Source organism: Crocodylus porosus, unplaced genomic scaffold, assembly GCF_001723895.1.
Source record: "Crocodylus porosus isolate Cpor-Errol unplaced genomic scaffold, CroPor_comp1, whole genome shotgun sequence".
In the NCBI taxonomy this organism is placed as follows: Eukaryota; Metazoa; Chordata; order Crocodylia; family Crocodylidae; genus Crocodylus; species Crocodylus porosus.
Window position 1 is genome coordinate 61,873,906 of NW_017728949.1, and position 12,099 is coordinate 61,886,004.

The 12,099-nt window shown below is 41.3% G+C and overlaps 1 protein-coding gene across 1 annotated transcript in view; it reads right to left on the reverse strand.

Moving 5' to 3' along the window:
* The window catches only part of SLC12A8 (solute carrier family 12 member 8), an 82,865-nt gene that overhangs the window by 4,100 nt on the left and 66,666 nt on the right, over positions 1-12,099 (reverse strand). Inside the window, exons 9-12 of the mRNA XM_019553853.1 lie at positions 6,729-7,416; positions 5,765-5,862; positions 2,321-2,438; positions 629-689 (exon numbers count right to left, since the gene is read on the reverse strand). Coding sequence (XP_019409398.1) covers positions 629-689; positions 2,321-2,438; positions 5,765-5,862; positions 6,729-7,416 — 965 coding nt within the window. The remainder of the gene's footprint in view (positions 1-628; positions 690-2,320; positions 2,439-5,764; positions 5,863-6,728; positions 7,417-12,099) is intronic.

Genomic DNA, 12,099 nt, shown 5'->3' on the forward strand with positions numbered 1-12,099 from the left:
TTATAACAGGCCACAAGATCCCCCCTCAGCCTTCTCTTTTGGAGGCTGAACAGGTTCAGGTCCCGTAGCCTCTCCTCATAGGGCCTGCCCTGTTGTCCCCTGACAACCCAAATGCCCCAAATGAGTCTCAGTTTTCACTTAGAAACAGCCTCTCCTTCCCCCCCACCTAATTACTGTCAGACTTGCAAACTCAACATGAAACAGGAAAGCCAAAAATTGTCCTTTCTGGTTTGTAGAACATCATAAAGCTTCACGAGCTGACATGTACTTAACAACAAATGTGATGATGCAGAAGTCAGAGCAGAATCCCTCTCCCACTCCCAGAGGTAAAGAGGTTCTGGAGGCCTATGAGGAGTACATATTTATTTCTGCCAACACCCTAAATACCCTACAGGGGCAGATCTATTTTTAAGGTGGTAAGCATTTTCCATAGTCTCTTCTCTAACCATATCAGCACTTTAAGTACAAGAGGTCATTTATAGCAGCAAACTCTACTGCAATGGCATGATTTAATTTTTCAGCAACATACAGTTCAAATGACAGCCAGCCACATTTCTGTACCCTTGTAGTTGGTTATGGTCAAGGGTGAGAGCACTGGTTATATTACTACCAAGTGGTCAGTACTAACCTGCATAACTTGCTCAGCAGTAATTTAATCCAACTGAAGAAGCTGAAGTTAGCAGCTGCCCCTACAGAGAAAAAGCACACAAAGTCATGGAGATGCCAATTCACTCATCGTAGCGATACATCATCTATCATATTAACGTATTAGTCTTAATTATACACAAGTCAGAACCTTAATGATAATTGTGAGAATATTTGTATTTGTTCCTATACAGTGAAGCTTCTAAAACATCCCCACAGATTTCACAGAGACCAACTGATTATCCCCAGGTAAAAACTTTGATAAAATGAAAAACCTAATAGCACTGTCACCTATGTTACAGCTCCCTAGATAGATCTCGAAACACCCTACAAAACAGGTAACCACTCAACAGATGGGAACCTGAGAAAGAAAAAAGTGAAGCAACTTGCCCAAGCAGTTTACTAACATAGCCAGAAATAGGCAAGGTCTGTGAAGTTCCAGCCCATTCCTCAATTCATTAAGCCACAATGCTTCCCTCACTATTATGGGTCATTGGAAAGAGAGTAATGATGAAGACATTCAGTGACAACTCAAGCCAAGGATTATTCAAACACTACTCTTTTCTTTTGTTTTTTAAATAAAAAGTAGAAAGTCAAGGAAATTTTATTTGAAGTGCGGAAGGTGTGTAATGACAAGCTTGAAGTATTCCAGGAAATCTTAACTATGCTCCAATGCTCAACCATGCTCTATACATCCTATTTTGAGTGGGACTGAAAGCATAAGGAAGGCAGACTGAGGTTGAGCAAGAAAACCCATGAGTGGGGAGCAGGTGGGATGGCAAATGACTTGGGTGTTCATTTTTCTTTTGTTTCTTACAAGTTGTCTTCATGAGATCCAGAGTGGAACATCCTTACAAATTAATTAATTAATTAACAAAGGAGCATGTTGCCAAGAGCATTTAAGACGTTTAGCAATTTGAATGCCAGTGACTTCTCCTTCAAAGTCTTTTTTGCACAGCATAAATAATCTGTCAATATAAATGTTCACAGACCCCCTTCATACATCCAAGCTGTCCCTACATCTCAGCCCTTTCATGCCCACCACACACCAACCAAGTGTGGGCTCTGATGGTTTCTTGAATGTGTGTTACTGTTTAATTTTGAACCTGTGCAAGCTGATCACATGCATGGACCTTTTTAATGCCCTTTTACTTAAGAGTATTTTCACAGCTTATGTTCCTAATATATTCAAACCTGTTTAATTCTAGAATCAAAAGGCCCTCTTGTTCTACAATTACAAATGCTGAGGTTTAACGAGTTACTTACTGTAATTCCAATTCCTGCTGCAGTTTTCTCAGGTAGGCTTATGTTGAATAATTAGATTTATTAAATATACTTGAAGGAGATTACTCATTGATGTGATGCATTTAATATCTGCTGTTCTTATTAACTCTTAACATCAATAACGGTTCTTTGCAACTGATTACAGAGCAGGGTAAAGCAACTTACTACAACCATCAAAGCAAACATTGATCTATTACTGCTAATTGCAATCAGGGTCAAATATGAAAATTAAAAAGAATCAAATCTGACTACACCTGATGAGAAAACAAAACCTGCCATTTGTTATATGCAAGTCACATTTTTAAAGGAAGTGCTTCGATCCTTAATTAACTGCAATTAAAATTTAATAGGTATTTAAGTACAGTTAATACCACAGAATAAAAATACTCACCAGGGGGTAGACCCGGATTCACTTGGCCAATATAGAAATACAGAATAATTGCTACAGCCAAATTAACAAGGGTATAGATCCACTGAATGATGAACATTATCACAAGCGATCCAATAGCCTGTTGAAAATGCAAGGTTTAGGATAACAGCACAGTACAGAAATATATTTCACTGCTCTACTAGTAAGTATTTCCTGGCAAATCCAGATGTCGTTTTCTACCATTCTTCTGTTCTTCTGGCAAAAATGCAGTACACTCAACTGTGAGAAAGAGTTAATACCCTCACAGAGGGTTGCTAGGTCAAGAATTTATCCTTAAATTCTTTGCGAGGAATGCAGATCAACACCTTTACACTGACAGGACCTTTTTGAGAGCTTTGGCCAAAAGAATTGTGTGGTCAGAGACCTATTGGCCATGCCCTGCTGGTTCCCTGGTCTGCAACAGAGCACCACTCCATGATATAGAAGGAAATTAAGTCCTGTTTTGCAACCACCGTGTAGTCTCTGGTAAAGCACTGGAATTGCACTGAGGATCTGACAAAGGCTTTGGAAGTCAATGGAAAGGCCTCCATTAATTTCGGTGAGCATGATATTGTGTTCTGCACCTGATTCCTTTGCAAATTTTTTGCTCTTTCAAAAATTTCCATGGAAAATGTCCCAAGTTTTTCACAACATTTTCATTAAAACTTTTCATTTAGCATACTGACTGCTTGATTTCTGCCACTTTTGCCACCTCCCCCCAGAAGTCATTGTTACAAAAGTAGGCAGACATATGCTGCAGTTGCTTTGACTATTTTACTATTATTTCCATATTGCTTTCCCATCATATCTACCATGTGTTAGGAGCTGTATCAACATAACAGAAGGTATGACCCCGGCCAAAAAATAAAGAAAGACACAAGCCCTGGAAAGATAGTGGAGTATGTAATCAAATACTCTATTTCTAAGCAACTCTAAGTGGCTGAGTGGTTCTCAACCTCAGACTGGAGGAACCCCTTGGAAAATGCCAGCTCTTCATTTTCACTTGTGTTTTTGACTATAAAGAAATAATAGAATAATTTTTCTGTTGCAAAGTACTCAAAAAAAAACCACAACAGGCCAGATTGTTTTTAACACTATAGAATCCTACTTGAAATCTCCAGGTTTTTCCTGTGACTCACGTCTGTACGCCTAACAGCGCTAACATTGTGCGGCTACCTTGAAAGGATCTCAAGGCACCCTGGTTGAGAATCAGTGAACTACAGGGTAACAAGGTGATAAAGTACAGTCAACACAGATTTGTCAAGAGCAAGTCTTCCTTTACCAAGCTGATTTCCTGCTCTCACAAGGTGACAGGCTTTGTGTAGGCAAGAAAAGCAATGGATGGGATATTCCTTGGCTTTCAACACTGCTTCCCATGACATTCTCCTAAGCAAGATTAGAACTACAGGTCTCAACCAGGGGTGATTAAGATACCATATTTACTTGAATTTAAGACGAGTCCTTCTACCCCACCCCCTGTTTAACGGAGAGCAAGGGGCAGAGTTCAGACAGCTTAACTCCCACTACCTGCCCACACACTGCACCCCCCACCACCTGCCACTACCATGGCCTACCCCCCACCACAACTTGTGCTGATGCAGCAGTGGGGTGGATGAATTTTAGACAATCTTCCAATAAATAAGATACATAAATGGAAAATTATAACAAATTTATAAATATTCCGTCTATAGAATCTAACTCTATGTATAGGGGGGCCATCTTATATTCAGAGTTGTCTTGAATTCAGGTAAAAGTGGTGCATTCACTTGCCCTGCTACCAAATTTCCAGACCCATGGGGAGCAATACAGACCAGATGATCTGGCCTGTGCAATACATCCACCCCATGAAGTGGCCCTATGTGGACACTGGGGCCATATGAGTCGGGCACCACTGATCTAGACATAAATAGAATATGGTGTGTATATAATTGGGTGGATAATAATACTCAAGGGGCACATCTACACATGCAATTAATGCTCATAAATAAACTCTGGAGCTTATTGCTCCGGAGTTCTTTGCTCCCATAGGCATGCCGTTTGAATGTGCACCTGGAAGCAAAAAACTCCGGAGGATATTGTTTCAGATTTTATTTGTGCATAGCACATGGAGCCCAGTCAGAGCAGCTGACCAGGATCCACGTACTGTGGAGGGGCTGGCTGAGGCATGAGGTTGCTTCAGCATGTGGGGCTGCCTGTCAGTTAGCTCTGCACTGAAGCACCCAGGGCAACATCTACACATGTGCTACTCTGCATGAAAAAATTCTGCAGCAGGGTAGTACTTGTAAATATTTTTATTAATTTATTAGTTTAAAGCACTCTGATAGGGAAACATATGTAGAAGCCAAGACATTTACTGCACAGTTAATTAGTCAACTGTGCAGTAAACATCTCACATAGACGTGCCCACATAGTAGTCATCAATAGCTCAATGTGAAACTGGGAGAAGATTTCAAATGGAGTACCCAAGGCATCTGTCCTGGGCCTGGTATTGTTTAATATCCTCATTCATGTTCTTGAAAAATTGGGAAACTAGTCTGAAATAAATCCAATGAAATTCAATAAGGACAAGTTCCGCACAAATACAAAATATGGCGCAACTGCGTAGGCTGCAGCACAGCAGGAAAAGATCTAGAGGCTAGAGTTGAAGTTGAGTATGAATCAATAAATACATTTGCAAAAAAAGCCAACAATATACTGGGGCGTATTAACAGGAGTGTTGCCTGCACCTGAAGGGAAGTGATCTTCCACCTGAGTTCAGTACTGGCGAGGCCACACCTGGAGTACTGAGACCAGTTTTTGGCACCACACTTAAATAGACACAGACCTCTTGGAAAGGGTCCAGTGGAAAGCAACCAAAATAAAGTTAAGGCAGGAAGAATTGGAATTATTTAATCTTGAAATGAGAAGACAGGGAGTGTTGGCTTTTTATAACATTTTTCAAATACCAAAAAGGTTGCTATAAAGCAACTGTTCTCTATGTCTATGGGGAACAGGACGCAGATTAATGGGTTCTTACTGCAACAAGGGAGATTGAGGTAGGATATTAGGAAGACTATCCTAAAAGCCAAGGTGGATGGACTACATGCCCTCCTGATGAGGATAACAGCAACGACAACCCTGATAGCCCCAGACGACAATCTGAACACGTGCATGCAGCGCAAGTCAATTTTGTTTCCAGGATCTTCCCAGGACAGTGCCACGATGAACTGTGCTATGCTCAGGGTGTGTGGCAAAGCCGCAACAAAACCCAAAAGCTGTTCATTCAAATATCATTTATCTCAGTCCTCCAGTTAAAGCACAGCTTGGTGACTTGGGATGCTGGGTTTGATGTGTTTTATTACACATGTGTTTTATTGCATTGATTTGCGATTTCTTTCCATTTTCTATTATCCTAAAGCACACACACAGAAAAGGAAAGTGACTTACACCAGCCAAAGAAACCCAGCGATTGCAAAGTCTGGAGTAGAAGGACTCGGGCATCCTCTGTATTTCTAGCTCTTGATTTGGTTGCTTTCCGTTTGTATCTGTGGGATGGAATAAATAACAGAATCCTTGCGGCACAGACCCAGTGTTCAAGCACAGCCAGAAAGAACTAGGTTACTCCAACTTACAACCTTTTTACCTTTTCTATCGCATCTGGTTAAATGAAGACAAAATATAAATCCAAGTTGCATTAAAAACTTTAGTTCTACATCCAGACAGGCTACTGTCTTACCCTGTGACCTTGGACAAGTCATTACCTCTCTGTGCTTTGGTTTCTTCAGACATACAAAGGAGAAAACACTTAACTAGCTCACTAGTGTTTGTGAAGCTTAATGAATCGATGATCCTAACGCCACCCAGACCCTCAGATGAACAGCTCGAAACAAAGCATTAAATGTCAAGGTCTACAACATAAAAAAACGTAGATGCTTAACTGCCCAGATGACATGATTAATTATGGCTCCCTGCGCAGTGTGGGGATAATTACATTTTGATACACCAGGTTTTACGCTCATATCCCTTTACCCCTTTCCCCCCACCATCCCATCCAGCATCCAGATGAAAACAAACCTTAGGATGTGCTGCAAGATTTTTTAATGTGCAGCGTTAAGAAGGCATTTTCAGAATGAATATACATTAAGCAACCCTACAACTCTATATAAATCTGGCCTGTTTTCTAGCAAATAATCTTCCACAGGCAAATTAGATTGGAACCTCTCCTGTGATTCATTATAATGAACTCTATCCTTACCTATAATAAAAGATATCATCGCTATGAATCACAGAATGACAGCCTCATATAATGCTAGCCTCTAGCATGCTTACAGAAAAGCACCAGCAGGACAGAGATTATTAAGCATTCCCTCGTGAAAACACAGATGTCCGTCTCCGCACTTGTAATCTTTACCTTCCACTTTCTGATTGTGGGGATCCTGCATCTCATTAAAAAGCTCGTCTCCATATTCCATGAGCTCATCATCATGCTTTTGCTTGGGGTCCCGAGCTGGCGACAAACACGGACTCGGTTCGCACGGCTGATCCTGCTCGGCAAAGCTCTGCTGAGGTTCCTCACTCAGCTCCAGTGATTTAGAATCGCAGTCGTGAGCAGGGGAAACATGATGATCAAGATCCAGGAGAAAGCTATCTTGCAACGTTTGTTTTGCTGGTTTCTTTATCTTTTTTGGCTTGACCTTTTGGCTTACATCCTTATCCTTCTCTTCTTCTTCTTTCCGAGTCCCCACGTCTTTATTAAAAGGTTTAAAGAGCTGGTCCATATCTTTTGTGAATTCTAGCAAGGTGCCATCTGTCCTGCTTTGGACTATTCCATCTGACCCATACCTGGAAGGTTTGTTAAATATTAAAGGCTGGGAACAATGGGCGGACCTCAAAGTCTCCTTTTGGGTCCTCCTGGACTTCTGCTGAAGGCTGTAACTCATGGAGACTGAGAAATAGGAATAATCCACAGCAATGTATGTTAACATGAAATTGATGGTGACTATGGGAGCAAGGACGTTCACTTGCCCAACGAAGACAAAAGCCATGGTGATGAGACTCGTTAAGCAAATTGCAGCCACTGGTGTCTTATTAGGTCCTTTCTGTTTGGTAAACCAACAAATGGATTTGAATACATATTCACAGATATCATCAACTTCAAAGTGAAGGTGACACACACAGTCAACCCTGGCAGAGGATTAGCTACAGGTAGGCAATGTTTAGGCAATTTTCTTGGCACCTGGCTAGTCCAGAAACACATGCACAAATATGTAGTCTAGTGGATTAAGCAAAGGCCTAGAATTCAGAAACACTTGAACTTCAATCTGACCTCTGACACTGATTCGCTGTGTGGCCCTGAACAAGCTTCACCTCTCTCATTTTCCTTGTCCATGAAACAGAATGATAATGCAGTGATAACCTCCCACCCAAGTATTAAAAGGATTACTGGATGTTTGGGCACTGATTCAGAGACAAACACTTCTAATTATAGTTAATCATGCCTTTCCAATTGCAGAGCCATGCAAGAAAACACATTGGTACCAATTAAACGACTTGCTGTAGGCTGCTATCTGGAACAAAATCAGAACAAAGGTTTTAACTGTTAGCTGAAGTCAAGCAAGAGTTGGAAGGGTGGATGCCATTTTATACCTGGCCAGGCCTTTGGCCATAGCAATACTACAGGACTCCGCGCTGAGCATTTCTCCCTCCCTGATAAAGTTGCATCTGGGCTAACACTGAGAGGAAAGCAGTAGGCAAGAGGTTAAGCAGTCAAGGATGTTGAAGGGTGTGTTTCAGGAAAAGCAACAAATGATGCCAGGCTGCAGTCAGGAAGGCAGGCGGCCACAAAAAGTAGTACTTTATTCTTTTAATTTGGGGTGCAGTAGGAGGTGGGAAGAGGATGGGATAAAGACACAAAGCAAAGTGCATCCGGGTTGCAAAATAAAGGTCCAAGCTAGCAAGGTTTGAACTTTAATCCCAGGTCTAATGTGCACACCCTTTCACTGTCTTGGACATGTCCTTCAGTATTTCTAGCCCCCTCCATGCCTCTGCAACCCCACTCAAAACTGAAAAAGTCATTGATATGGGCATAATCTGGCCTGCAAAAAGCTCTATTCTGGGTGATTATGTGCGAAATGTAAAGAAACCAGCTCAACTCCTGAGCTTCATCTTCATTAAGAAATTTGTGTTTAAAAACGATCAAGAAAAAGAGTTTGCTGATATGGCGCTACTGGCCGGTACTGATCAGAACAAACACTGAGGAAATCCTTATGGTGTAAGGTTTATCTGTAATTAGACAGACACTGAACGTGACTTGTCGTTGTCCATGCTAACCAGTCAGGCATGGTCCAAAGCACATCTTTGTGGCTGGTTAAAAATCAAATGACATTCCACATGAAGTCCCTAGTGAAGATGTAGCACAGGATGAGTATCTCCTTACATGCAGTCTAGGAAATGACAACCCACAAGGGATAGGGAACCTCACAAGGCTACTTTCTCCATGGGAACCAAACTCAAATTGAAACTGAAGACCTGACGGAAACCCATGACCTCTTGCACGCAAATGAAACTACTCATGATAAAGTCCTTGATGACCTCCTCCCAGACCCATTACTCTATCCCCTTTCTCCTTGACCTACCAACTACCTTCAACATAATCAACTATGCTTTTCTTCCTGAAGTCCCACCCTGCCTTGGCTTCCAAGACTCTGCCATCCCCTGGATCTCCGCCTACTCCCCTTCACTGCATCACTCACAGGATTCTCCTCGTTCCCTTTCTGGCTTTCTGCAGGGATCCCATCGCTTGACCTTTTGTCTCCTCCTTTCCCCCTACACATCCTCTCTTGATGATCTCACCCACGTAACACAAATTCAGTTATCATTAGGGACTACTGTCATTTGGGCTTCAGGGGATTTCAAAGGAAAGCCTGAAATTTAGCACTGCCCTTGAAGCCTCAGAAAACTAATTTGGCGAGAAATGGCCTAAAACCATTGGGGGGAGGGAGGGCAGGGAAATTTAAAAAAAAAAAAAAAGCTTACCAAAGCATGGAGAAGAAAGGCAGCAGAGCCCCAGAAACATTGTGGAAACCCCACATGAGCTTTACTTAGAAATTATTGTTTAATAAGTGGTGAGCTTTACTTTCTTAAAACAGCTGAAGAACAGCCTGTGTGCCGCTGTTCAACAGCCATCAGCCCGAGGCATAGGAGAGCCCACCTTGAAAAATCCCTGAAAATGGCTTTGGTGAACCTGCGGAGAGCCCGCTTTCCCCCCTGCCAGAGCCTGAATTACAGTGGTCCCTAGTTACCATCTTTATGCAGTGGACTCAAAAATCTCTTTCTACTTCTGTATCCTTCTGGAGAAACTAAAATCTCTGCGTATCTTTCTGACATCTCTTTTGGAGGGCCAGCTGTCAGTGCAAGCTAAACGTGGCCGACACAAAGCTCTTAAAGCAGGCTCAACGTGATTGAAACAGAGCTCTTAATTTTCTACTCAGACTGTCCTTGCTACCTTACTGATCAACCCAGATAATGGCCCTCATCTGTCCATCTAAATCTTTCAGATTCTGCCCAAGGGTATGAACATACTGCAGAGTAGTTTAGAGACATCTAAGCTAGTTTTAAAGGAGCTTCAACATAGGCAATTAAACTCTTTAAATGACCTTGTTTAGGTACCAGAAACAGAGCTAGCCCTAGTCATACGGAGCTCTGCATGGGTGAAGAGACTATGACAAGGAAATGAAGCCTCTCTTATCTAATGCTCATACTAATACCTAGGACACTGCTTTGGTGAAGCAAGCACTAAAGCCTGAAAGGAGATATTACAGAAGTTTCATTATCAGAAGAATGGAAATAGCAGAAAAGGAAGAAGAATTATTAGAAGGGTATAGGAGTACAGGGAAAATTAAATTAGTGGGGGGGAAAATGTAGCCAATTTAGCCCAAATGTACAAGGTGCCAAATGGGACTTTGCATGGGAACAGATTTTAGGCTCACAGATGATAGACTATAAAATTTATTAGGATACAGGAGAGTCTGTAAAGGGAGGGAGAGGAAGACTCAGCTGCTGCAACACTGGAAACCAGACTGGACAAGATGCTGTCAAGAACAATATCGCGTTGGCTGAGTGCTGCATGAGATGGCTTAAAAAGTCTTTTTAACTTCCTACTTAATTCCTGTATGATTTGAAAAGACTTCCTGACTATTTTAAATAAAAGAAAAGCAAGGTTTTTTTTGGAGGCCTTCAGAAATGTACCTGCAGTACTAGAAACACTACAGCAGACCTGAGGGTGCCTAGTTATGAGTCCGCTAGTGAATCCCATTGCTCATCCTGAATGAAATGCATAAGTGAAAGAGCAAATAGTGAAAAGTAAGTTGTGGTTCTAAACTTCTGGCAGTTGCAGCAATTTAATGGGGCATTTTCAAATAGCAATTAGGTGCCTAATTCCTATGGACTTCCAATAAGAGCCAGGTACATACATAGCATTTGCAGCTTGGCAAATCTCTTCTCCGAGACCTTAGTAAGTCAAATGGACTAGGACTCTAAATCATGGAAGAACTGCTTTAATAATATCTTTGAGTACATAAACAAAAAATGAACTAAAGTAAAAGTTTTTAAAAATATGCTGGCATAACTCGGGCTTTTGCCCGTAACTGAAAGCCATGCTGATCATGTGAAGATACCTCTAATGTAGAAGGTACAACACTGCAGTCCATTTGCACCAAAAGTAGCACAAGATATGTCCCTTCAAATATTTTCCATTCTGTAGTTCCTTCTACTGCATGTGACTCTTTGACAAACCCACAAGTGGAAACTATTTCTATTTCCTCCATACTTATTTGTAAGACAAGAGTAATAAGTTCTGGACCTCACATGTTTTTACAACAATATGAGAAAAGCATCTTAAGTACAAAGGAATGGTGTTCTCAGAAAGCATCTTAAATATTAGGAAGACTTACTGGGTTGGGAACAGATGGCAGAGTCTTGGGATGCCTATGGCTTAAGAGTTAAATCTAGAGAAAATAATAATATCTTCCATATCAACAAGGATTTGGCGGACCACAATGATATTTAAATCATTGTAGTAAAGAACAGGGGTGGAATGCATTAGGGGCAAGTAAATTTATTAACTGCTTGGTCCACGAACCAAATCAAGAGTCACTTCTCAAAGTGATAGGTATAAGGCATGGAGGAAGGATATCTTTCTCGCCTGTTTTTAAAGCACTTCCTCTAGTGGCACTTTGCCAGCGCAAAGGAGTTCATATTGGGAAATTTTATGAGAAGACAGAAGCTATGACCCAATTCTGCAAGGATCCCAAGCACTCATTGGCTTGGAAGGGGTTAGAACGTGCATGAATGCTTTGCTGAATCAAGGTCGTATTCGGCATGACAGAATATTATTTTCAGCATGAAAACATATCTTTGCCATATTAAAATATATATAATGAATAATTACTAATAAAAATTAAAAATAAAAATTATTTTTAAAATAATAATAAAAACGTATATGCTAATAATTAATCAAACGTATTGGCTCATTTAGAGAGGGTAACATAAAAGAAGTGGAACCCAAAGAAAGGCCTGAGGGTAAGAGTCTTTCAAATCAGTTTTCCATGGGCAGGCAAGAGACTGATGGGGGGACAACCGGGGTACTTTTGAGGACATCTCTGAGAGACAGGAGGCAGGGACCACAAAATCAAAGGCAGGATCATGAAGTTAGGAAAGAAAGGAGTTACACAGGCTCTTGAAGGCAAGGACAGGGGGCTTCAACTTGATGCCATGAAGAAGAG